General features: G+C 40.6%; 1 protein-coding gene across 1 annotated transcript; it reads right to left on the reverse strand.

Annotated features, from left to right (window-relative positions):
- On the reverse strand, nt 1–27517 carry Snap23 (synaptosome associated protein 23). The gene is made up of 8 exons (XM_051183628.1): nt 27427–27517; nt 15474–15576; nt 14827–14868; nt 14371–14419; nt 13657–13774; nt 6261–6416; nt 4020–4164; nt 1–1328 (listed from the first exon to the last, which is right to left on the reverse strand). Exons 2-8 carry the CDS (start codon nt 15528–15530, stop codon nt 1263–1265), a joined length of 633 nt encoding a protein of 210 aa, XP_051039585.1. The 5' UTR covers nt 15531–15576; nt 27427–27517; the 3' UTR covers nt 1–1262.
- Nucleotides 27518–27851: the final 334 nt, after the last annotated feature.

The raw sequence follows: 27851 nt of genomic DNA on the forward strand, positions 1-27851 counted from the left end.
TTTGATTATGGATATTTGCTTTATTCAATTTGTTAACAAAAGCTGATAAAATGATTGCCCCCACAAATAAGTCAGAAACATGTTACCTATTTGAAAGAACAATACCATTAGTTACAAAGTTTAATTGTAAGAATCAAGCAATGGTTATTGGTCAAACCAATCTACTTTGGAAGCTCTGAAGTGTACAGTTGCTAATTTTAAACAAAGGTGATAAATACCAACTCGGCCTTCCTAGCACTTCAGGATGGACATAAACTTGATTCTGTATACATGGCAGAGAGTGGCAGTGCAGTCATCAATAATTAATTCAAAGGCATAATTTTCCAGACAACTTTTAGTAACAAATTATAACTTTTTAAATGTCTAAACAATCTATTTTTCTACCTGAGATTAAAACAAGTTTTCTTTTCCATATCTAAACGTAATTCTTAGTATTTGAGGTAAATCTGAATTCACATGATACACTGTCAAACTTTCCCCAAAATGTTGAAGCCCTGCTTTAGTGAGGAAGTCTCATATTTCACACACACACACACACACACACACACACACACACACACACACACACACACACACATCTTTAAAAGACTATGACAACTTCACAAGGTTAATAGCCCTACAATGGGACCACAATATGACTCATGAGGATAAAAGGCACTCATTTATACAATGTTCCTGAATGTGCAATATGAAACAGGATCCTAGAACCTATGTACATACATAAATCACTATTCAGAAGTGAGGCTCACTTTAAGAAAGCCCACTGTATTCTCCTTTGGAGCAGAAGCCGCAAACTATAGTGATGTAAAACAAAATGCATGAGTAAAAGCTCCCACCTGAGGTGTTAGTCTGTTTTGTTTTTTGACTTATAGTTTCTTTAATGAGTTAACAACTTCACTTCTTGTTCCTTCTTCTGCTCTTTACCACAAAACCAGAACCAAAGCAACCAACCAACAACAAAAGCTACTTATACAGATGCCTTCTTCATGGATCTTTGGCAATGCTTCCAAATCTTGAATACAAAAGAAGCTAAGTGAAGAGGATGAAAGACTATGTGTGATGTACGGAAAGCAGCCTAAGAGTGTGAACTGCGAGAAAGGCTGTAAGGAAGTCTGAGCAGGCACATACCCCCAAAGGATAGACAATAAGTAGGGAGGCACTCCTCCTCTGGTCCTTCTTTACAAGCTTTCAAACTCTGAACAGGTAATGACTTAGATGGAGCTAGAGAACTGAGCAACAGGTAAAGAAGCACAGCAGTGGCTTTAGCTGTCAATGAGTTTCTTTGCTCTTGTATTGGCAATGTCAATCCGATCCTTGTTGGTATCAGCCTGGAAAAAAGACAAAGAAAAATCTTAGCATATATTCACAAAAACATGACACTTTGATTGGGGGAAGAGGGTGTAGCTTAATTAGCAGAGTGTCTGCCTAGCACATATGGTGCCCCGGGTTCAATTCCACAGCACTGCATAAAACTAGGCATTTATGCCACACATTTGTAATGCTAGCATTTGGAGAGTAGAGGCAAGGGGACAGAGATTCAAGATCTTCCTCAACTATATGATGAGTCTGAGCTAGCCTATGGTACGTACATGAAGTCCTGTCTCAAGTCAACAAGTCAGGCAGTGGTGATACACGCCTTTAATCCCAGTACTCGGAAAGCAGAGGCAGGCGGATATCTGCAATTTCAAGGGCACTGTCTCTACAATTCTATGACCCTACATTCAAACACACACACACACAGACACACACAGACACACACACACACACACACACACAGAGTTTTATATACTTGGGAACAAGATATGAGCATATGCCTATAATCTTGGTACTCAAGAGGCTATGACAGTAGCATAAGTTTATACCAACCTGGGTTACCTTCAAACTGTCTTAAAATAACAACAAAAGAGAGTGAGGACATAGTTTAGGAGTAGAGCACTTGCCTGCCATATGAGACCCTATGTTTAATCACTGGGGCAACAAAAAAGTAAAAATTCTAATTACTTTAATGTGTATGTTTAATGTGTATGGGTGTTTCACCTGCATGTATGTCACCATATGCCTGTGAAAGGCACAATGAGGATGTTAGATCCCCTGGAACTGAAGTGGGACAACATGTGGGTACTGGGAATCCATCCCAGGTTCTCTGGAAGAATTACAAGTGCTGCCCAAGTCAACTGGCCCCAAAGGGCTACAGGCAGGCCACATCATGTCTGGGAATCCAATGCAAGTCTTCATGCACACACAGCAGGCACTCCAACTGCACCACTATTTATTTTTGGAACTAGATCTTATTACCTAGGCTGGTCTTGAGCTTGTGAGTTCAAGTGATCTTCCCACTCCTCTAGAGAGGCTAGAATTACAGGCATACAACACCATGTCCAGCTCATTTTTGGGGCAATAAAGTATGGCCAGAATGCTCTCTGAACAGGAGACTGAAATAACTTTGCCAAATATCTTTGGAACAGATGTAGTGCCACCCACAGAAGCATCTAAATTAAAATGATGTGTAACTATATCCTAAACCCAGAGCACAGCATTGTAAGCACTTTAGAAGCCATCCTTTACTTAACGGTATACCCTGCAAGTGGCTCCAGTGCTACAGCTGGAAAAGGCAGAGGGTGTCACACTCCTTAGAGTCGGAGCTGTAGGCAGCTGTGAGCCACCTGATATGGCTGCTGGGAATGAACACAGGGCCTCTGTTAGAGCAATAAGTGTTGCATGGTAGAGCAAGCCTAGGTGGATCTCTGGAAGTTTAAGGCCAACCTGGTCTACAGATCTAGTTCCAGGAGAGCTAAAGGCTACACAAAGAAGCCCTATTTTCAAAAAACAAAACAAACAAAAAGTTATGTGTGGCTGGAGAGATGGCTCAGTGATTAAAAGCACTTACTTTTTTTTTTTGATTTTTTGAGACAGGGTTTCTCTGTGTAGCCCTGGCTGTCCTGGAACTCAGAAATCTAACTCCCTCTGCCTCCCAAGTGCTAGGATTAAAGGTATATGCCACCATCACTTGGCTACTCTTTTTTTTTTTTTTTTTTTTTTTTTGTCCCCTCTGGAGACACAAGACTCTTACTTTAAGTGTGTAGTCCACAAGAACAAGTTTACAGAACTGTTTTTGCTACTGACTCCAGAAATGAAGCTGCAGGACCTTACTAGGCTATCAGTGAAAAAAAGAGTCAAAGCTAACATGCATTCAGGGATGAAGCAAAAAAGCACACAAAAAGGTCAAAGTAGGATCTACTCAGTACATTGTTTTGTTGTTGTTTTCTGAGACAGGGTTGCTCTATGTAGTCCTGGCTGTCCTGGGATTCTGTACGTTGATGATGAGGTTGGCCTTGAACTCACAGAGACCTGTCTGCCTCTGACTCCCTAGTGCTGGGATTATTGGTGTGTGTCATTACACCCAGCTTACTCAGTACACTTTTTTTTAAAACTTGTTTATTTATTTATTTTCAAGGCAAGTTTTCTCTGTTTAACAGCCCTGGCTGTGCTTTGTAAAGCAGGCTGGCCTAGAACTCACAAAGACCCACATGCCTCTGCTTCCTAAGTGCTGGGATTAAAAGTGTATACTTCTGCCAACAGGCTACTCAGTACATGCTTAAATTTCTTTTAAAATTATTTATTTACTTGTCTATTTACTTATTATAGATATAGAAGTCAAAGGACAATCTGTAAGAACAGTTCCTATGGATTCCAGGGACCAAAATCAGGTTGTCAGGCCTTGTGATAGGCACCTTTACTTGCTGAGCTACTAAACAACAAATTCTTAGCTTCATGTGGGAAGTTTAAGTTAAACCTCATTCTAAGCCCTTGGCTTCACAACAAACCAACTGCCATGAGCAAAATAGGAAGACTGGCCTTTTGTTTTTAAAATGTTGGAGCTGCCACCTACCAACACTGTTCTGAGTAGATAGTATTCATCCCCCTTTTTCCCCGAAAGTACCCAGCACCGATGCACTGGATTGGCTATCTCATTTCTTGTGGCCTTACATTTTTCTTCCTCTCCTTGTTTTTTTTTTTACCTTTTCTGTGATCCTCTGTATTTGCTGGTTCTGAGCATCAATTTCATTGCCCATGTCCAGAGCCATGTTCTTTAGATTGCCTAGGATACTGCCCACTTGCGTCAGGTTCTCCTCCATCTCATCTTCTCTGGCATCGTTGGTTATACTATCACAGAGAGTTAAATCAGAACTTTCTTTTGAGTTATAATGGACTAAATCTGGAATTAGTTATATAAAAATAAGTAACGAAAATGATGCTCAACCCATGAAGAAAGAAAGGTAGTCTCCAGGGAAAGAAAGGAACAAAGGGAAGGGGTAAAGAAGAGAAAAGAAAGGCAGGCAAGGCAGATAGCTTGGAAGGTAAAAGTTCCTCCTGTACAAACCTGATGACCTGATCTCAATTCATGGAATCCATGTAAAGGTAGAATGAGAACCAAATTCATAATGTTGTACTCCATGTACATGCTATGGCGTACATGTATACTCATGTTCGCACATATATGTATAAAAGACTTTTTTCTTTCTTTTTTTTTGAAGCCAAGAATGGTGGCCCATACCTGTAATCCTAGCACTCAGAAGGCTAAGGCAGGAAGATCAACACAAATTGGAGACCAGCTTGGGATACACAGACCTTGTCTGAAAGCAACAAATAAACAGCAAAGGCTGATCAGGATAAAATAAGAGCTGAGTAAAAGATGATCAACCCACAACTCTAGGACAGTGATTTAGAATGTTTTCCAGCATCACTGAAGTATCTGTAACACATTAATTCTCACACTCCATTCCAAATCTGCTCAATTAGGAACTGTGAGTGGAGCTATGAAATCTGTACATTTTTATTGAAATGTTTTCCTCCTAAGCCAGGCATTGGTGGTATACAATTTTGATCCCAGCACTTGGGAGGCAGGGGCAGGTGGATCTCTGTGAGTTTGAGGCCAGCCTGGTCTACAGAGCTAGTTCCTGGACAGGTTCCAAAGTTACACAGAAAAACCCTGTCTCGAAAAACCAAAAAAGAAAAGAAAGAAAATTTTTTTCCTCCTCAGACAGAATCTCACTATGTAGACTAGGATGGCCTAGAAATCCTCCTGCCTCAGCCTCCCAAGTACTAGGATTACCAGGAAAGCAGGTTGGTCCCCGCCCCAGATCCTCCTATGTCAGTCTCCAAAACCAACTGAATCTGTACGTTTTGTTTTTAACTTTTACAATTATTTACTTGTAATATGTTCATGCACATAGATGTGTACATATCACAGCACATGTACGGAGATCAGAGGATATGTTATGGGAGTCAGTTCTCTCCTTTTACCATATGGGAACTAGAAACTGAAATCGGAACAGCAGGCTTGGCAGCCAGCTCCTTTACTGCTGAGCCGTCTTACCAGCCCCCAATCTGGGTTTAATAAACCTTCAAATCAATCTATGCACATTCAAATCTAAACAACTACTACTTAAGTAGACTGGAAAACTATAGTGCAATAGAAAAATCTAATACAGTCATTGTATCTAGGGTAAGCATCAAAATGAAAGTTTTTTGTTTTCGTCTGAAGTACTTATATCTTGAAGAAATTACTGTAGAAAGCAGTGATTATTTTTTTGTTATCTATTATAGAGTTGTTTTACTGAAGCAGCTTTTATAGCTTTTATAATTTATAATTTTGGTCACAAGACAGTTCTGGCACACCTGGAATGTCTTGTATTATTGAGTACTGCAAACAGTGCACAACAAGGACTAAAGTTACAGGGGTGCGATGTTTCTCTTTAAAAACATAGATTAGATTAGGGGCTTTAGTATGAAGAATTTGTTTTATCCAAAAAACAACTTTGGTGTAACAATAAATATATTTCTACATGGCTGTTTGAGGTTCAGTCAATCAAGGCTGGACCTCAGAGCCTAATTACATTCTGGAGGGACCCTATTTCTTTGATCACATCATGTAATTCAGAACACCTATACTATGGCATTATTAAGAAGTGGCAGAAGGTAGGGTGTGGGGTTTGACAGCAGCTCCATTGTTCTACCTTTTCTTGTACCTCCTCCTTCTCACCACTTACTGTCTGCCCACAAGTAAAAAAACAACCTTTACCATATGTCTGCGGCAATGATTATCTTTCCAAGCAACCATGGACCCTTTGGAATGCAAAGCCAAAATAAAACCCTCTTTGAGAGAAGAGACTAGGAAAGAAGAGACTAGGGAAGAGACAGATTACTTGTTGAGCCATTCATTAGGCGAGGTGTAGAAATAGGAAGAAGAGCTAGCATACCGTTTAATGTATCCACCGCTGGCTGCTCCTGTGGTTTGCTGAGGCTGACCATTTGTCACCCGTCCTGGTTGCTTAGATACTACATTGCTAGGTGAGTTGTCTCCACCATCTCCCCATGTTGCCTTATAGTTCTTTCCTGACTCAAAGTTCTTCGTCCTATATAAATGTCAGGGATATAGGCAAACCAAAAAACAGGAAAGGGGAGTTAAAATTACTAGTGCTTATTACCATGAATAAGACTCTACCATTCCTGGCTAGAACTAGGTTATCTACCAACATTTAATCATTTTTGGTTTTTTGTTTGTTTGTTTGTTTGTTTTTTGGAGACAAGGTCTTACTATGTAGCTTAGCTGTTCTGGCACTGGCTCTGTAGACCAGGTTGGCCTTGACTCATACCTGCCTGTCTCTGTCTCTCAAGTGCTGAAATTAAAGGCCTGAGTCATTACTCTCAGCCATTTAATCTTTTTGTTTTGTTCTGTTTTGTTTTGTTTTTGAGACAGGGTTTCTCTGTAGCTTTGGAGCTTGTCCTGAAACTCATTCTGTAGACCAGGCTGGCCTCAGGCTCACAGAGATACCCGTCTCTGCCTCCTGGGTGCTGGGATTAAAGGTGTGCACTACCACCACCCAGCCATTTAATCATTTTTAAAAGGTCCAAATGTTACTACCAAATCTTTGCTAAGAGAAGCAAAGTTTGCAAGTGGCAAACTGAAAATTGATACTTAAGCCTTTCAGTCTATAGCCTTTTTCAGAAAAAAAAAAAAAAGAAGAAGAAGAAGAAGTTAATGGATACTGGGGGTGAGGGGAATCCTTAGGAAAGGTATTTGAAGATACACAAAGATTCCTGGGAGGAATCACAGAGATTGATGTGTGGACTATAATAAGCCCAAGAAAGTAACAGTTGGACTCATCTTTGTCCCCTATTGTTTGAACTAGAGTAGTTCTGGATGAGGCCTCACTGTTTTGGTTTCTATTTTGCTTTTGTTTTTGAAGACAGGGTTTTTCTGTGTAGCCCTAGTTGTCCTGAAACTTGCCTTGTACATCAGGCTAGCCTCAAATTCAGAGACCAGCTTGGCTCTGCTTTCAGAGTGCTGGGATTAAAAGCATGCAACATCACACCCTTGATTTGTGGGTTTTTTGTTTGTTCCAGACCTGGTTTCATATAGCCCAAGGTAGCCTCAGATTCATTATGAATCCAAATGAGAACTTGATGAGCTGGACTGCACCTGCAAGCTGTACTCCTACTTAAGATGGGAGAGATGGGTGTGCTGGGTGGCTGGACCTCTAAGTCAGAGGCCAGCCTGGTCTACAAAGTGAGTCCTTACATCTAAGTAAAACTTAAACCAGACCCACCTAAAAGCTTTAGGTGTAGCTAATAGAGTCAACATATAGGAAGTACTTCTCAACTGATGCAATTGGCAAGAAAAAGAAGCTTAGGAAAGTGCTTTTCTTTTCTTTTCTTGAGACAGGATGTAACTACATAGCCTAGGCTGGCCAACTCTTGGCCTTCCTCTTGCTTCTACTTCCCAAGTGCTAGGATTACAGGCTTATGACACCTCACTTGTGTCATTGTGACTTTTAAATGGCTATTTCAAAACTGCCCTTTTCATAATAACAAAAATTGTAAAAGCAGAGAATAAAGTCTATGAAAAAAAAAAATTGAGCCCTTAATGAAGGCGAGTTCTGGGAAAACTGGAATTGGACCTTATTCATTACTTCTCCAGAAAGGGCACTCTGACCAGGGTGTAGTGGCACATGCCTATGATCCATACTCAGGCAGCCGAGGCAGGAAATCATTCTTTTGAGGCCAGCCTGGGTTATGTAGTGAGACCTTATTTCAAAAATTAAAGGCAGCTCAGTTAGCAGAGGTGCTTGCTGCCAAGCTTGAAGGCCTGAGTTCAGTTTCTAAAATCTACATGAAGACAAAAACAATTACTGCAAGTTTACTTCTGACCTTCACATGTATGCTAAAAAGAAGTGTGTGTGCACACGTACTAATTCATTTATACAGGGTATTCTAAAGGTGTAATTCACATTTAAAAATATCGACTGATTAGTTGATTGGTTGATTCACTAACTGATTGATTGATTGAGGAGAGTACACATTCACCACAGTATGAATGTAGTGGTCAGAGGACAACTACTTCACTCGGTAGTTTCAATTGGCCTTCAACCTTGTTGAGGCAGAAGATGTTGTTGTTGCTGCTGATGCTGGCTGACAAATTTCAGGGCAACTCTCTACCTGTCCCGATAGAGGGACACTGGGGTTACAGATGCACACCAGTATATCGAGCTTTCACTTGGTTCCAGGAACTGAACATCTCTTAATTATTGTTTGTTTTTTTATTTAAATAATACTGTTTTTATCAATCAATCAAGCCATGTTAAATGTTTCATGGACAAGCTAAGATTATCTAATTTTCAAATTGGTGTTTTCATACAATTATCTGTTAATTTAGTGAACCAATCTGTCACATATACTTTATTAACATAAAGGTTCCAGGCAAAAATCACAAGCAGAATAATATACCAAATAAACATATTTCTTCAATATTTTAAAAATAATAGTAGTTTCTGCTCTTTTGTATATTTGTGGTGGTGAGGAATAACCACAGGGGCTCCAGGAGTCCCAGCACCCACCACTAAGCTGCAATTCTCAGCACAATAGCCAGAAGTATTAACGGAGGTAATGTAAGTAGAGCTTTTATTAGGATGCCAGCTTGTAGAACAGGTGGGAGAGAGAGTGATGAATTCAAAAGTGAATAATAAAATCCAGGCACAGTGGCACGCCTGCTAACCCAGTACTCTTGGAGACTGGGTAAGGCTAGTCTGGGCTAACACAGGTGGTCCTGTATCAAAAACAAAAGTGACTAATGAGATACTTAATTTTTTATCATTCAATCATAGTCTTTACAAATCTTATAAAGATTAAAAATTAAGACAGAGTTAGACATTACAACATATAGTAAATTGAAAGGTTTAACTCCAATGAAATATTACTATTAGTTAGCTCTATTGATCAATTTGAACATTTAAATTTCCTTTTTTGTTGTTGTTCTTTTGTTTTGTTTTAAAATAGCTCTGACTGTCCTAGACCTCATTCTTTATGTAGACCAGGCTGTCCTTGAACTCAGAGAGTGACCTGCCTCTGCTTCCCCAGTGCTGGGATTAAAGGTATGGGTCACCATGCCTGGCTCACTGAAACTGATATTTCACTTTATCCTAAATAGGATTAATGATGACTAGAATGACAATTAATTTCTTAATTTGGCAGTAGCCTAAATCATGGGGGTGGGTAAATGTGGAGAAGGAATACTTTACTAGAAGCAATCTCTAAGCCCCAGAGCATGTGAGATCTAATGGAGAGGGTGATGATTAAATTTCTATGAACAGATGGATGCATTCAGCCTGAGTTTCCCCACTTTTAAAAGAACTACACTGTAGCCTCATATTGCAAAGGTCAACTATTTAAGCTTGCAAAATTTCAAGAGTGCTTTTAGTTTGCTAATATTAATGTTACTTAGCAAAAATTTAAGTTTTGGTAATTAGTCTAAGGGAGTTATAACAAACAAGGATCCTTTTAAGTCCATCTTTTGTCTGATGGCCTCATCAAAAACAAATTAACTTCACACTACACACCACAGCACAGCTTTTAAGAAAGCTCTCATCACTCACAGAACCCATGCACATGCACAGAAAAGCCATTTGAAGCATCACCTTTGGACAGCAGGTTAGCAGCTCAGTCTGCACCTCAAGACCGCATCTTAAAGATCCCTTTGATCAGTTACTGAGCCCGGCTTTTGGTGTTAGATCTTCATTTTTAGTAAGCAAGAAAGGAAGAGATTAAGTGAGAGGATGAGAAGCAGACAACTATGGATGTCAGTCAAACAGAACAGAAGCAGGTTTAGAGCTCTGAACACTCGATGCATTCAAATGCCTGCCTGGTTCCAAAGAAACAATCACCATCTGAGAAGCTAGATAAAAAGAAACAAGAAAACAATTTAAGCCATTGCACACTTCATTTTTCCTGAGCATGTCCAGAGGATAATATTCCTCAGTAAAATTCTAAAGCTTATTATGAGCAGAAAGTACTGGCTTGCAGTAATGAAGTTCCCTCAATCTTCCTTAGTGAGGAGTGCTTGCCTGCCATGTATGTACAAGGTAGAGTGTGATAAAAAAAAAAAAAAAAAAAAATATACTATGACAATAGCTTCGGCTGCAGTTACTAATCCCACTGTCATGAAACAAAGTAAACAACAAAAAAATAACTCTTATCTTCCAGAGTATTATTTCTGAATGGTAGATAAACAATTGTGAATGAGGGAAAAAGAGAGAGGAAAGTAGAGTGGGGAAGGAAGGAAGGAAGGAAGGAAGGAAGGAAGGAAGGAAGGAAGGAAGGAAGGAAGGGAAGAATATATGAATCCAAGTTGCTACTGCTAGAAAGAATTTGTGACTCAGAACAAGGAGGACCTCATGTTATGGCTGGTTATATGCTGAGCCTAAAACAGATTGGCAGCTAAGGTCAGAAAAATCTAGACAGTGGAAGGAACGGAGAGGCCACACGTCAGTGGTATAAAGACATATGGAGAAGAAAAGCTCCCTACATATCTTTCAGTAGGCTCTGCTCCGTAATAGCAGTCTTTGACTCCATCTGTTAAAGATGCTTCCTCTCCACCTACTGAGACAAAGTTCTACCAGCATTGATGGTGAAAAGCCTACTTTAGGGCTATATAGGGTCTACTTTCTCTCCCCATGTCTAAGAAAAGCTAACCTACATATGGCAGGGACACACAGAGGGGGGAAAAAAAATCAATACACCCATTGCTTTACCACCATGTTCTCTCATCTTTGACCCTTTTAGAATCCCTTGCTATTTCATTTATTAACCTACAACTTAGAGTCAAATCTTGTTCTAGACTAAAGAGAAGTCTATTTGTTCAAGGAAATTTACCTACTTACCTACTTTCTCTTCCCACATTCTTCCAATAGGATACATGGAGCATAGAAGATGGGGTTTGTAAAACACAGCTAAGAGTTTGAATCACACTAAGAGTTTACAATTTGTTTAAATCAATCTGCTAAACCTGGCTGACACATCGTAGTTTTTATTGCTATTGTTGTTGTTTTGGAGACAGTGTCTCATGCAGCTAGGCTGACCTTGAACGATATGTAGCCTAGGAAGAGGATGACCCTGAGTGCTAGAATACAGGCATATACAGGCATTCACTACCACTCCCCGTTTTATGCAGAGACTCAAACCCAGGACTTTATTCATGCTAGGCAAACACTCACTCTACCATCTGAGCTACATCCCCATACCCAGTCACAGTTATTGAACTATAAACATTTAGAGAGTCAACCAAGGACTAAATAAGTCAATGGGCTTATATTAAAGCTAGGAAGAACTGTGTCAAATCCTAAAGCCTCATGAAAAACAAAACCAGAAGTTGACCAACAAGCAACTTTTTTTATTTAGTGAAAACTGTACACAAGGGACTGGAAAGATGACTCAGGGGTTAAGAGCATTGGTATCTCTTCCAGAGATTTGGGTTCAATTCCCAGCACCCACATGGCAGCTCATTATTTTCTCTCACTCCAATTCCAGGAATCTGATGCCTTTTTTCTGGCCTCTATGGGTACCAGATAGGCACTTGGTGCACAGACAACATGCAGACAAAACACCCATACACATAAAGTTTTTCTTTAATTGAACAGAAAAATATTCTAACGTAAAAAAAAACACTTATCTGAGAGCTGGGGAAATGGCTCAGCAGTTTAGAGTATACTGTATGAGACTGTGCTGTGCAAGATGAGGACCTGAGTATAAATCCCCAAACTTACATTAGAAACAAACAAAGCAAAAAAAAAAAAAAAAAAAAAAAAAAAAAGCATACTTACCTGAAAATATGTAAGGCTTAATTAATTCACTGGGGTTATACTTATTTGGAGCAATAGCTGGAAGCACCATTTATGAAACTCTATAACTTAATCTCTAGACATCCATTTCAACTAAGGGTTCAAAGGTGAGCTCCTAAAGATTAATAGTTAACTGTCTCAGTCCAGGCTTCACCTTATCTGAATATCTATTACTAGTCAAAAGTCATGGAGTTTACCTCATCCAAGAGTAAGAAGAGAATAGAAATTTTCACAATGGAAAAAAAGGAAAATGAGTGACCAGACAGGGTACCTTGAATCTTAGCACTCAGGGGGCAGAGGCAGGCAGATCTCTGACTTCAAGGTCAGCTTATATATAGAGAGTTCCAAGCCAGCCAAGATAACACAGTGAGACCCCATCTCAAGAAAACAAAACGAATGAAGTGCTTGTGTCAATCACAATTTCATACAGTCTTAAATGTCAGCTTGCCACAACTTAGAATCACCTGAGAACCTCAGCCGAGGGACTATCTAGCTCTGGTTTGCCTGTGACCGTGTCTGTGGGCAACACTTTTCCCCAAGGCAGAAGGCCCTAGCAGAGTAGGACATGGGAGATGAGAGGTGACAATGAGCACCCAGCAGGCAGCACTCACTAGCTGCTTCAAGTTCCTGCTTAACTTCCCTTAGGTGATAGGCTACAACCTGGACTTGCAGCCCAAATAAAACTCGCTTTTCCCCTAAGTGGCTTTTGGTCAGGGTGTTCTATCACACAAATGAAAGTAGGACACACTATCATTAGTCTTCCTTGATTCTCCCCTTTTCATGCTTCAAATGCAGCCAATGGCTTTAAAGTGAACTCCTGTTGATTTATAATTTCATCCTCTGATGTTATTGAGAAAGTCTAACTTCAAAGACCCAGAAAATGAATTGCTTTTAACTAGCTACCTGGTGCAGTCATGGACGTCAATCCAGTCCATTAATTCCTTAACTCTGGCATCCAAGTTCTTCTATAGCTACTTACATCTCATTGGCCACTTCTCACCTGAATCATGTAGATCAGTTAAATTCCCTTTCCTTCCATGTTTTAGTTTTTTGTTTGTTTTCTGGTGCTGGGCCTCCCATCTAGCCTCATCCCCAGACCCTTTCCTCCACATTCATCCAAATACTTTTAGTGACAAAGCTCAACTCAAGCCCTACCTCTTCTATAGGGTATTATCTAACCACATCCAGGTGGAGCCTAGCCTTAGTAGAAACCACACCATCTAACACTAGCTCTAACACACTGTCTTTTGAAGTCCATTCTTTACTCCTGAACATCCAGACACAAATGCCATCTGCTCTGCATCACATAGATTTACATTTCCTAGTCTTTTGGTATCCAGATTGAAATTGAGGTTTGCTACAAGACTTGGTCAGTTTAGCCCAGTTACCGAGTTATACTTCTGACTTTACTTCTAGGTAGGGAGTAGGCATGATGTTCTCATGGACTGATTTATTTTTAAAAGGTCTTGATTTATCAACTTACCTATTACAAGGGCAGACACAAAGGCCACAGCACTTGTTGAGCTCTGTTAAAGTCTTCTCTGCCTCTCTCATGTCTTTATTTATTTGGTCCATGCCTTCTTCTATGCGATTTAGTTGTTCTAAGAATAAGTTGTGGTGTGTTACATTCATAGGTGTCCAGTGAAAATGCTATTGTTACCCACTGTAAGTTGCCACCTCCATTCTACCAAGCACCTGGCAGTGATTATCAGTACCAGGAAAACAACTCTAATCTTGAGGCTCCTGGAGATCTGTTCACAAGCAGCATGTGAGGGTTGCTCAGAAACCACTCTTGCAACCACACCAGATTCCAAGTATTTCTAACATTTAGTCACCACCCTAATGAAAGATAGATGGGATTAACTAAGGCCAACAAAATTGGATGTTTCTTAACTCACCATAATTTAGACCTCTTTCAGAACCTGCTGACAATGATCCATAAACACCATAAAAATGTGCATGTGACAAATGTACACAAATGCCATGTTTCTCTAGCATAGACTCGAATACAGCTGACCACTGTTGCCTCTCATCCCAATCCAGCAATGACCATGATACATTATTTAAATAAGAAAAGGAAGAAGCATATTACCCTTATCTTATAAAGAGAAGGCTGAATTTTGTAAATGGCTATTTTCATAGGGATTTTTGACACTGTAAATCAAACTTAAGAGCTTCTTCAATGACTTCAACTCACCCCCTTGTTCATCCAGCATAGTGATGGTCTTGATTCCCGCATCCTGAGACTAAAAGGGGAGGAGGAAGATGAAAGTACAAGCAAACAACCCAAAATAACAGTAAAACTTGCAAATACTGACAAATGACAAGAATCATAAAAAAAAAAAAAAAAAAAAAAAGAAAAGAAAAGGAAAAGAAAAAAAAAAAAAAAAGTTCTCAGGGACCAGCATTATAGACAGAACTAGCTGTCTCGAATCAACACACATATTAACTAAACCCTGAAGTAATTACGTCAGAAGCCTATGACTTATCTTCCTTGTCTATATCCCAATACTTACAAAGAAAAAACAGAAATGACTTATCAGTGCATCACTGGACAGTGTTCAGCAACTGCTGGTTTCAAATCACATCAATTACAGCTAGTGCTAATATTCCATCTATAAATTTCTATATGTGAACATTGAATATTTCTTACCTCAATGGCTAAACCCAGGATTCTCCTCGTACTTTCCAATGACTAGGAAGAAATACAGAGTTACAGCATTCCAAAAATATAGGAAAACAAATTGATAACAGGATATATTTATGATGATATTTATTGTTAAAACTTGCCAGCAAATCCCCCTCCTTACAAGAAAGTAAAAAAGGAGACAACTCCACTTTCATTTTCTTCCTATTAGGCATTCCTTAAGAGACTTCAGATGGTGAAGTAGACGGAATTTCACACAGGTAGGCAGAAATATGTCTATTACACATATTTTAAGGAATCATTAAAACTCAGAATTCCTTCCAGAATTGCAAGTAACTGTTAAATACTAACCACCTTAAAGGGACCAAGAAGCTAATCTGATCTCTAAAAAGACACTCTCACTTTTCTACTGTGGAAATAGAAATAGGGGCCTGTAAAATGTCTCAGGAGGTAAAAGTACTTCCTACCAAACATGACCACCTCAGTTCAATCCCTGGAACCCACATAATGGAAAAACACAGTGACTCCTACAAGCTGACTTCTGACCTTCATATGCATCAGACAGACAGACAGACAGATACACATACATTCACACAGCAAAACTAAATTAATTAAAATGTAATAAAAATTAAAATGAAAACAAGCTCATTCACCTCATCAGTAACCTGGTGAGCCCTTAGCTGAATTTCTTCTGATGACAGATTATCCATGGTGAATCAAAACTCTACTGCACACAGGAACAGAAATATGGGTAATCTAGAAGAATAAGGATACAGAAGAGTTTGAGCAAAAAGCATAGATTTACGAGATTTAGGTATTTACCAGGCCAGCAGGATAAAAGGGCTGATCTCATTACCTGCCCTGCTATACCACAGAGACAGGAACTCAGGCTAAGAGAAAAAAAATGTAAATTTAATGCTATTAGTACAAGAACTAAAACTAATACACAGGAGAAATACTCTTTTTTTGAGACAATCAATCCTATATCCTAAGTGGCTTGAACTTGCTACAAAGCACAGGCTGACCTTGAACTTCTGACCCTTCACTACGCACATCCTACATGCTGCAAATGCCAGGACAAGCACTCTACCAACCAAGCTACATCCCAGATCCAGATGAAGTACTTTTCCCATGGCTCTAAAAAGCAAGGAATCCATGAAATATAAACTTTGAAAGAATATCAGAATGATTTCCCAGGCCAGTGAGATTGCTCAGCGGGTAAAAGCACTTGCCATGTAAGCATGAGCACCTATGGGCACTGAGATGGCTTAACAGGTAAAAGTGCTTACCATGTAAGCCTAGTGGCTTGAATTTGATCTTGGAACCTATATAAGGTTGAAGTACTATGGGACAGATACTGATTTTCTTTACTGCATTTGCTAGTTTTATATTACACTTCATATGTATGTACATGTATGTGCCAATGTATGTATGAGTCTGCACAAATGTATGTCGTGGCACAGATAGCACACTGCACATGTGTTAGAAGAGAGTCTGAGGGATCAATCAGTCCTTGCCTTCCACCTTGTTTGTGACAGGGTCTCTTTTTGTTCTCTGCTGCACGTACCAGGCTGCTAGGTCCAGGGATTCTCCTGTCCCTACCTCCCATTTAGTCATGAGTGCTAGGATTATACTTGAACTTCTGCACCTAGCTTTACAGGGGTTCTGGGAAACTGAACTCATGTTCTCATGATTGCATAGCTATCACTTGAACCCACTAAGCCCACCTCACAGCTCTATATTACATTTCTGAAAAGCAGTTATTGATTTGCTGTCTTGAAACATTTTCATTGTTGTTTTTTGTGGGGAACCCCAGAACAAAGTTAGCATCTTAACAGCCATCTTTCCTACTTAGATACTAACATACTGGCAATTTTCCATTTCCCTATGACTGTCCTCCTGTTAAGCATATGATGCAGCCTGACCCTGAAAGAGTCCCAGATGCAGGCTTATCATATAGCGACTTATCTTATAGCAGAACAGCTGCATCCTGCTTGGAAGGACATTCTGCTTCCCTAACATCCTCCCTTTGGCCCATTCCCTCATTTCTCCACAACTGTGGTTATATTCATTAAACGAGACTTGATCAGAATACTGTCTTGTCTCCACCTTTACAGTCTCTTGTCCCCTCATTTTCACTCCCTCCCTCAGGGTCCCCATAAACTCACCCCTAGGGCTGGGGCAGTTTTTGAGAAAGGGTCACATGTAACTCAAGCTGGCTTCACACCTGCTATGTAACTGAGGGATACAATGAACATATTCTCTTTCTGCCTCTGCCTCCCGAGTGCTGGGATTAGAGGTGTGGGTCACCATGTTCAGCCTTTGGAAACTTGTGATTATAGAAAAGTGGAGAATGTCAATGGCCAGAAGAAGCAAGGGAAGCTACTAAACTAAAACTCCTAACACTCATTCTGAAAGCTGATCAACAAAGAATGACCAAGCACGAATGTTAAAAGTGTTGAGATCAGGAACCCTGCTATAAACTATACTGACAAACAGAGAATCAAATTAACCAGGAATATGCTACACTTTTGAGGGGAAAGGTTTTGTTCATCATTCGGTTTCTAACACCAAACAGGATCTGACAGTACACATTTGTAAAATAACTAATGAATGAACAAACAAGTAGAGAAACAGGCACTCTCAAAGAAATGCAGCCCGTAAGAAAAGAGCTGTACATGTAGTAGCAAAAAGTAGACAATCAATCACTGGAACCACAACCCATAATCCACCACTGCAAGTGTGCGATATAGAATTAAATGGCCAGTTGGTTATGGGCAGACTTCCTGTTGAGGCTGAGGGTGTAGCTCAGTGGAAGAGCATTTACTTTATATGCACAAGACCCTGGGTTCAATCCCCTTGAATATAGTAACACACTTTTTCATCCTTTGTGTGTTGGGAATTGAAGCCAGGACTTGAAACATGCTAGGCAAACGAGCCACAACTCCCAGTCCTTTAAGTATGCATTTACCTAATATTTTGATCCTTAAAAGTTCATTTAAATAGTATATTTGAGGTCCCTAAGATGTCTCAGAAAATAAACAAAAACAAGAGTTTGAAGATGGACTTGAAGCACAGTCAGTCAAGAGACAGTATGGGGGAAGAAAGATGTAAGAGAGAGTTATTATTTTGTTCCCTATCACCTCCAGATGTCCGTATACCTTTCCTTGTTCTGCTCTTGTTTACTTAGGTAGATTCCGGTTTCTCTGTTGCTTCCTAGAGCCCCAGTCAAAACCTGCTCTGAAGTCACCTGTGATTCCAATGAGTAACTCCTTAGTGCCCAACAGAAGGACAAGAAACAAGAAAAACACTACACACTTATCAATTAGTCCTTTCAAACAACACCTCAGTCAGGTTTTCAGACAATATACTATGGATACAGAAACACTGTAGGAAAAGGAAGTCCAAATCTCTCAACACAATTTTGTATTTCTATTCCTACCAGTGATTCTTGCCAACTATAAGTCAATATTTACCATCTTGCTAGTAAAAGTTAAACAAAACAAAAATCTCAATCTCAATAGGTTCCAAAAGAGGCTTGAATCTACAACTGTCTCCTTTTTTTTTTTTTTTTTTTTTTTTTGTTTTTTGTTTTTGTTTTTGTTTTGTTTTGTTTTGCTTTGCTTTGGTTTTGGTTTTTTGAGACAGGGTTTCTCTGTATTGCTTTGGAGCCTGTCCTGAAACTCACTTTGTAGACCAGGCTGGCCTCGAACTCACAGAGATCCACCTGCCTCTGCCTCCCGAGTGCTGGGATTAAAGGCAGGTGCCACCAACACCTGGCCTACAACTGTCTTGTTTGAAAACTGAAGACTAAGAATCTGTCCGTTCTTCTAAAAATCAAGAGATAAAGTTGGAAAGTAGATGTGTCAAGTGACAGTGAGGTCATCTGGAAGCACGCCCTTTCCATGAACTTAAGTTCTGCTCAATACTTTCCCTTCTCTAGCAGAGGGCTCTGAATAAGGATCAGGAAGGAACAAAGACCTCTAGGTGTGCTGACGTCAGGAAGCAGGTGTGCCTACTTGGGATTCTTTCAAAGGTTATTTTTGTTAATGTGTATCTATGAGTTATGCGCACCGATATACACAGGAGCTCTCAGATGCCAGAAGAGGGTGTTGTTCTTTGACCTCCATGTGTATACTCACACACACACACCCACACAAATACATATACACACAGACATACACACAGAGTAAACGAACAAGACTCAGCTTCCTCACTATAAAATAGGATAATAGCATACTTTGTTGATTTCTGGTGAAGACATAAGAGAAATGCAGGTAGCTAGGACCGCTCAAGCCTGCATTCTCTGTACAGAGAAGCTGAGGATCAGGAATTCAAGATCAGCTTAGGTTACAAAGTAAGATTCTCAACACAAACATAGGTGGGTGATCCTTCAAAATCTTAGCACAACCAGGCATGGAGGCAGCACATGACTTTAATTCCAGCACTCAGGAGAAGAAGCAAGTGGATCTCTAAGATTAGTGAGTTCCAGGTTAGCCAGGGCTATGTAAAGAGGCTGTGTCCAAAAAAAAAAAGCTTTAGCACACTCACTGGCATGTGTCTCATGCAGCTCAGGCACCAACCTAAAACATACATATTTGAGGGTGACTTTGAATGCCTGATTTTCTTCTATCTCCTATGTGCTACCAAGTACCATTTAAAATTGGGCAATTTTTTTGTTGTTATTTTTAAATGTACAACTAATGGGTCCTAATATTATTAAAAGGTTGAAGCAGCCCACAAAATGAAATATTTCTTTACAAATCTTAAAAACATAAGATTCCCCTTAAAAAGACTTTTTCTCCTTTTCTTCTGACTTCACAAGCAATAAACAAATAGCACAAAACACAAAAAGGAATAAAAGGTTGAATAATGTAAGTTTTTTAAACAAAAATACACAATAACAGTAGAGAAAAATAGAAATTGAAAAGGTCTGGTAGAGATTCATCAAAATACTTCTAATTGGATGTCATAATTCTCAAAAATAGGCATATTAGTAAATGCCCACATTCCTACCACTCTGGAAGGCTCACACATGAAGACTGTTCAAGCTAGCCTGAACTATAGGAAGTTCAAGGCTACTTTGGGCTCCATACTGAGTCCCTGACTCAAAACAAAGGTTGGTGGGATGGGAATAGAGCACTTGCTACTGTAACAGAGGGCCTAAGTTTGGTCCACAACCCATATAACTCCAGGTCCAGGGAAATCTGACAACTTTTCCTGGCCTCCTCAGGCACCTAGAACACACATGGTGTACATACATGTATGCAGGCAAAAAAACATACAAAAATAAATAAATCTCCTCTTCAAAGTGATTTTTTTCTTCTTTACCCCAATTTCCCAAACTGTTCGCTATAGAGTTATATTGTAAATTTCACATATTTATCTTCATTTTAAGTGATAGTTTACGGTAGCCAAGAAAATATGAGAATAAAACAAAAAGGCTGGAGATATGGCTCAGGGTTTAAGAGCACTTACTGCTCTTCCAGGACCCAACGTTGGTTCCTAGCACACATAAGGGGGTACAACTCTAGCTCTAAAGGGATCTGATGCTTCTGGCCTCTGCAGGCACCCCACACTCATGTCCATACACCCACACACATGTATGCATACAATTAAAAAAAAATGAGTGGGACAGGCCTCTGTGAATCTGAGACCAGTTCTGTCCACACAGCAAACTCCAGGCCAGCCAGGGATACATAGTGTGACCTTGTCTCAAACAACAAAAACAAACAAAAAGAATGGAGAAAATACAGTAAGAAATAAATTCTAGAGCCAGGTTACAAAGTATAATACCAATCAATCCCTGGTTTTCTTGAGAGAAGTCTTGCAGTTGGAACATACAGTAAGTATAAATTATTGGAAATACCCCCAACCATTGGCAGATGATCAGCCTGTCTGCGTCATAAAAGAACAAATAATAACACATTTGTTTGCAGCATTGCTAACAGAGGTTTACAGAGAAACCTTTACTGAAGGCTTAGATGGAAAATATTTCATGAGGTAGCAAGCATCCGTTCAAACAGGGCCTGAACAAGTTCTTAATAATCTTGTGACACAAAATAAGCAAGTGGATAAAAGAATCCCATAAAGAAAACAGAGAATGTAGCTAGAAAAGAGAATTTGTAACAGGCTCCTTTTTAGAGATAACCTCACACAGTAAAAGAAAACACAAAATGACAAAAGTCCTTCCTTACCAGGGAATACACTTCAATAGCCCCAAGTGGATATCTGAAATTACAAAGTACAAACCCATACATTTTCTTTTCTCTGTATATGCCTGTGATAAATTCATTTTTTAACTTGAAGAAAGCACTATACAGCTTCTGCTGACATATGTGAACTGGCACCACAGCACTATCAAGTTTATTATTAAATAAGGGTTATGTGAATGAACACAAACAACAAACACTAAGACGCCCAAGTATAATCAAAGATAGCCATGGAGTAACTTATGGATTAGTGAAGATACTACACAAAGGGGTGATTCTGTCTTGGCAGGATGGGTCAAGATGGCATGAGGTTAGATTACCATAGTCAAAAAGCAAAAAAAAAAAAAAAAAAAAAAAAAAAAATTGAAATTTACACACTGGGCAGGTATGGTGGCATATGCCTATAATCCCAGCATTAGCGAGGCAGAGGCAAAAATAGTCTCAAGGCAGATGCCAGCCTTGGCTACCTAGTACAATCTTGTCTCAAAAAACAAACTAGAAATTGCTTATTTCTGGAAAATTCTATTTAATATTTTTAGACAGAAAAGAAGTACCAGGAACTGCAGAAAGTAAAACCACAGATAAGAGGTGAGTATTACAGAAACTGTGGTTGTTTGCTTGTTTGTTTTGTTTTTGGAGACAGGGTTTCCTCTGTGTAGCAGCTTTGGCTGTCCTGGAACTCACTCTGTAGAACAGGCTGGCCTACAACTCAAGAATTCTGTTTTCCAAGTGCTGGGATTAAAGGCCTGTGCCACCATGCCCAGCTGAGAAACTGTGTTTTAAATAGGGTCTCCATACAGCCCAGGTGGTCTTTCTGCTTCCCAATGCTAACATCAATATTAAGAGTTAGCTTGTCTGGCCTTGCTTATGTCATTCACACAGCTGTTTATCGGATTTGCTTTTATAATTCAGAAATGAGGAAATGGGTGGAGGTACAGAGGAAACAAAGCTGGCCATGAATGTGTGATACTGGGCAAAGAAATATACAGTGTGCTTTCTAAACTTATGAAGAAAAAAGAATCAAGCATATGCAAAAGGGTTTTTTGTTTGTTTGTTTGTTTTGGTTTTGTTTTTAAAGACTAGCTGAAGCACTCTGGAGGCTTAGACAGGAGGAACAGTCATTAGAGGCCAGACAGACTACACAGATGATGGTGCTTGAGGCCCCTAATATGATTCCTAGTATCAGGCAGGCAGGTAGGCAGGCAGGCAGGCAGGCACATACACACACACACACACAGACAGACAGACAGACAGACAGACAGACAGACACACATACACACACACACATACACACACACACACACACGCACGCACGCACGCACGCACGCACGCACGCACGCACACGCACCCCTCAGGTAGCTTTTTTTGGTTTTTTTGTTTGTTTGTTTTTTGGTTTTGTTTTTTGAAACAGAGTTTCTCTACTTAGCTTTGGAGGCTGTCCTGGAACTCACTCTGTAGACAATGCTGGCCTCAAACTCACAGAGATCCATCTGCCTTGTTGCCACGGTTTTCCCAGTGCTATGATTACAGAAGCATACCACCACACCTAGCTTGAACTGAGCACTAACAGTCATGTTCTTCACCCGTAAACCTGACTTCCATTATTGGAATGTTTGAGGAGATAGATAACCAGGAAACTTCTAGGTAAACTTGGAATCAGCTAAGACCTTAGATAGTTTGAGTATAGACTTTCCAGGTAAGACAAAGCCTTGTCAATTGTCTTTAACCCATATAAGACAGTCCATGTCATGAATGCCTTCATTCTAAGCTCTAGATCAGTGTTTCTCAACCTCTGAGTCCATTCCCTTCAGAGGATACCCTGTATATCAGATACTTACATTGTGAGCCTAGCCTTTAATGGCTGAGCCTTCTCTCCAACTCTGGATATTTACAAGATGATTCAGCCAGTAGATATGAGCTTACCTTCCAACAATACAAGCCTGACAGTCTGAGTTCAATTCTCAAGGAACCATGTGGTGGAAGGAGAGAACCAATCCAACAAAATATTGTCCAGACCTCCAAACCCACCCCAAGGCATACCCCTTACTGCAAATAAATATTTGTAATAAAAAATATATTTCAATTCCTATGGAGCAAAAGTTGGTGTTGAACTCATGATCTTCTTGCCCCAACCTTCCAAGTGCTGGGATTGCTAGCACCCACCATCACACCTGAGCTACATTCCATTTTGGGGGGAGGGTATTTTTTATTTTTATTTTTTTACACATATTTATTATTTCTTCTTATTTTACGTATCGATCCCAGTACCCTCTCCCTCCCATGCCCCTCGATCTCTCCTATCCCAAGCCCCACATACTCCACAGGGAAGGTGATGCCTTCCAGGAGGGATCATCAAAAGCTGTCAAGTCATTTGGAATAGGGACTAGGCCCTCCCTCCTGCCTCTAGGCTAAGGGAGTATCCCTCTTTGGGGAATGTGTTCCCAAAGTCCTTTCATGCACCAGGGATACATCCTGGTTCTGTCAGAGGTTCCTTAGACTGTCCAGGCCTTCTAACTGAGACTCACATTCAGGGGGTCTGAGCCGGTCCAATGCTGGATTCTCAGCTATCAGTCTGGGGGGTCCATTAGCTTCTCCTTGTTCAGGTCAGCTGTTTTTGTGGATTTCTGTAGCCTGGGCTACATTCCACTTCTAATATGAATGGTTGGCAGAATTTGGTGACGCATGCCTAAAATCCCAGCACCTGATAGACTGAGGTAGGAGGACTATAAGCTTAAAGCCATCCTGGGCTATATAGAGAATTTCAAATCAACCTGGGCTACTTCTGTATCAAAAAGACACACAGATACCCAGGGGTGGGGGGGAGAAATAAGGGACAGGAAAAGACAGAAAGTAATACTTTCAAAAAAAAAAAAAAAAGAAACAATGATCCAAATTTACCAATTCCTGAAGGCATTTAGATCAGGTAGTTGATTTACGTTAAGAATAGTTTCCACAGCCAGATGTGAAGGTGCATACCAATGCTTGGGAGGACCAGACAAGACAGAAGGAACACTACTTCAAGGCCAGCCTAATCCTCCCGACCCCGACCCCCACTCCCATACCTGTCTCAAAATATAAAACAAAGAATAAGGCTCCTCCCCTTATCTCCTCTCTCTAGTTTCTTTTGTGTCTTTTCTATGTGGATAACTTTAGCCATTCTTATGTGGAAACCCCCCCAAAAAAACATAAAAATGATGTGAAGTGCACCACAGAATCATATCTATTATAAATATCTATGTTTCAAAGCACAGCAAAACACATGACTCAAGACAAAAATCAAGTGCATCAGAAGGAACCACTAGAAATCAGGAACCAAAAAAATTACTCTTCAGTTTTACAGAAGTGCATATTTTAAGTTAACTATCTGGGGGGGTTCCAACACCCAGCCTTCAAGCTTCTGTCAGCTTTGGAATTTCCACAGTTCTACCCTAAGTGATGTGGGAGTAATCCTGGGGAGACAGTTGTGTGACTGCAACAGTGCAGATGTGGAAGGTAAAAAAGCCACTCAAGCACCAGCAGCTCTCTGCCATTTTTCTAGAAAGGATGACAATCCAGCATTATGCTATATACCAAGCTTAAGTAAAGATGAATGACAAGGTTTCCCCTCACTTGAAACATTCCCTCCAACCATCCTCATCTAAGATGCACCACGTGAGATGTGTTCTGGAGTTTGTGTAGTACCCTAAAAAGAGCAATCGGTACATGAATACAGAGACCATCAATACTAAAAACAATAATTCCAAAAAATATTAAAGAATAGTGTTTCTGGGGCCAGCAAAGAGGGCTCAGTGGGTAAAGGTTCTGGCTTACATACTCAATAGCCTGGGTTCCATCCCAGGAATTCATAAGCTGTTCCCAGACTGTGATGTGTATACAACTACTGTGGTGGTCTGAATGAGAATGGCCTGCATGGACTCATCTATTTGAATACTGGGTCCCCAGATGGTGGAACGGTTTGGGACAGAAGGATTAGAAGGTATGTCCTGGTTGGAGGAGTGGTCACTAGGGACAGGCTCTGAGGAGTCAAATGCCCCTGCTATTCCCAGTTAGTTCTCTCATTCTGGTGGTTGGGGCTCAAGGTATGAACTCTCTCAGTCACTGTGTCAAATGTTATCTCTGCCTATCTTGCTCCCTGTCATGCTCCCTGCCATGATGGCTATGGACTTTAGCCCTCTGTGAAACTGTAAGCCCAAATAAATGCTATCTTCTAGAAGCTGCCTTGGTCAAATGGTCTTTTGTCACAGCAATAGTAAAAATGAACTAAGGCAGAAACTGGTATTATTTAGACCAGGATGGTGGATATTAAACTTACAAGGTGTCCTCTGACCACCATATGTGTGCACCCCCCCACACACACACAAATAGTAAGTAAAATGTAAAGCAAACAACAAAAATCCAACAACATCATGCCTCTGCCTCTTAAGTGTTGGCATTAAAGGCATGAGCCACCACACCCAGCTGACACAATGCTTTCACATTCTGACTACTGCTTACTTAACTCACACTTTAGTTCCTTCATTACATGAGAACAACCATGCTTCAATCGGTTACATGGTTAACACATGCAAAACATTTATTAACAGTACATATTCCTAGGAAAGCAGCTCAGACAGAAGTGTACTTAGCATGCATAAGAGGCCCTGAGTTTAATCCCCAAGCACCAAATACCGAAATAAAACAATGCCTAGAACAGAATGTTCAATATAGTTTATATGTATATATCTTTATTTTATTATTATTTTTGAGGTTTCATGACATTGGTGAGGTCTGCCTGAAACTTGAAATTCTCTTGCTTTAACCTTCCAAGTACTGGAGCTTATAGACATAAGCAAGGGCACCCAGATATTACAGCCACACTATAATTATTAAATATGTTATTACAGGACACTGTCCTCAGAACATAAACAATCATTACCATCTTAATCAGTGAAACTGTGATTACTCACAAAAGACTCTCAGAATTGGGCCTGTTGACCTTCCCAGACAGAATGAGAGGACATGGCCTTAGAATCTTACCTGATAGTCCAGCCACCCACTCCCAATTCTGACCCAACCTCACTTGGTCTTGAGGGTTGCTACAGTGTAGAGAGTAAAAAGCTAGGGAAACACTGACCAAAAACAAATAAAAACCCAAAACAAAACAAAAAGTCCTACCAAGAATGATAAATATTTAAGGTACAGGGTAAGTTATTTGGTCATTAAATTTACTTTAACATGACTTGTCCCAAGAGAACGCATGGCAAGAAGTGTTTCTCCTGTTTGTATTTATCTATTTCAATGTGTTCTTTCTCATTACCTGTCACCAAGAGAACAAATAACAAGTGAACAATGGATACCTTGGGCATCAACTTTTGGTGGCAGAAATATTAACATTTCTTACTTTGCTATAAAAACAGCTTAAATTTGGTTTTTAAAGTACGTAAACTAGCTGGGCATGGTGGTGCATGTCTTTAAACTCAGCATTTGGGAAGCAGAGGCAGGCTGGTCTCTCTGAGTTCCAGGCCAGCTTGGGCTACACAGTGAGATCATGTTTGTTTGTTTGTTTGGGTTTTTTTTAAAAGTGGTTTAGCAAATGATGCCTCACAGTTTTAAGCATAGGATTTTCCAAGAGAAAAAGAACAAGAGAAGGATTCCTTTTACCTGGCTATGACTGAAATATTAGCATTTTACCTGGGACTCTCAGAAGGCAGCAGAACAGCTGAAGTTCTTCCAATGCTTAAAATACTCCGTAGTAAGAAACTACACTATTTTCATACAGCTGAGAACATGATGTCCACCCAGATGACAAACAGCAAAAGGGAAAGATCTCTTTTCCCAACTCTGATGTCTTTCGCTTCCTCTACCACCAGTCTGCTGTGCAGTGACTAATGATTAAGGACGAAGGAAAGAAATATAACAGTACTTTAATGCATTCCTCGTGTACAAACTACTTCGGGGGGGGGGGGGAGTAAATCGCCCTTTGACTGGCCATACACTTGGTGCGCGCCTGAGGGAAAGCCACAGGTAAGAAGGGACTTTCCTAGACAGTGAAGTCTGCAATGCCACGAGCCTCGGGGTCATCTTCTAACAATTATCTCAGAACTATATGGTCACTAGGGTCACCGGGCAGCCTGTTAATACTAAGGAGCAACACCGTGGGGCTGGAAGTGAGAGAAGTAGAGACGAACCACAAGTCCAGGGCACCACCATCGCGCCTCCCTTCCTGTGCTGGGCTCGCGCCGGTCGCCAACGCCTGGCCAGTTCTCGGCCCAATCTACCGAGAACTGGCCGGAGTTCCTTCTCCACTCAAGTCTGACCCCACCAAAATTAAAGTATCACCATACCCTTTCTACTCAGGATCTCATCCTACCCTTTCCGCTGACCAGCTCTCCCTGCCGCTTCTCCGAAGACTCACCAGGTTGCTCTCGCCACTCCTCTCCAGCCGGGGCAGATCAGACACTTCTAGATAGGACCCGATGCGAGCTCACGCGCATGCGCCTCCCCCCTCTGTGCGCCTGCGCACTTGCCGGCCGCCGCGGGGGCAGACACGCCTCTACAGCTGGAGCCAATCACCGCGGGGTGGGGGGGGGTAAGTCTCCTGCCACGCAGGCGGAGAGACTGGGAACTCACCCGTTACCCCGACGGATTCCCCTCCCGCCCAAAGGTGGAAGGAGTTCAGGCACCCAACAGTTCAGGCAGCTGTGTGCGGGACACCTTAGCGTCTGAACGCCGAGGCGAACTAACTGCCGAAGCCTGCTGGGTGTTTGGATCCTTCTAAATCGGGGATACAGACTCGTAAACACATTACAGTGAACAGAATACGGTACACAGGAATTCCAA

Source organism: Phodopus roborovskii, unplaced genomic scaffold (genome assembly GCF_943737965.1).
Source record: "Phodopus roborovskii unplaced genomic scaffold, PHOROB, whole genome shotgun sequence".
In the NCBI taxonomy this organism is placed as follows: domain Eukaryota; kingdom Metazoa; phylum Chordata; class Mammalia; order Rodentia; family Cricetidae; genus Phodopus; species Phodopus roborovskii.

What these genes read in the sequence shown, in the direction of transcription:
- Snap23 (XM_051183628.1), bottom strand. Translation starts at nt 15,530, where the DNA reads ATGGATAATCTGTCATCAGAAGAAATTCAGCTAAGGGCTCACCAGGTT. An exon ending in TCCTGGGTTTAGCCATTGAG is followed by an intron (nt 14,420 to 14,826) that starts GTAAGAAATATT and finishes CTCCCCTTTTAG; the next exon opens with TCTCAGGATGCGGGAATCAA. An exon ending in AGCGGTGGATACATTAAACG is followed by an intron (nt 4,165 to 6,260) that starts GTATGCTAGCTC and finishes TCTCTGTGATAG; the next exon opens with TATAACCAACGATGCCAGAG.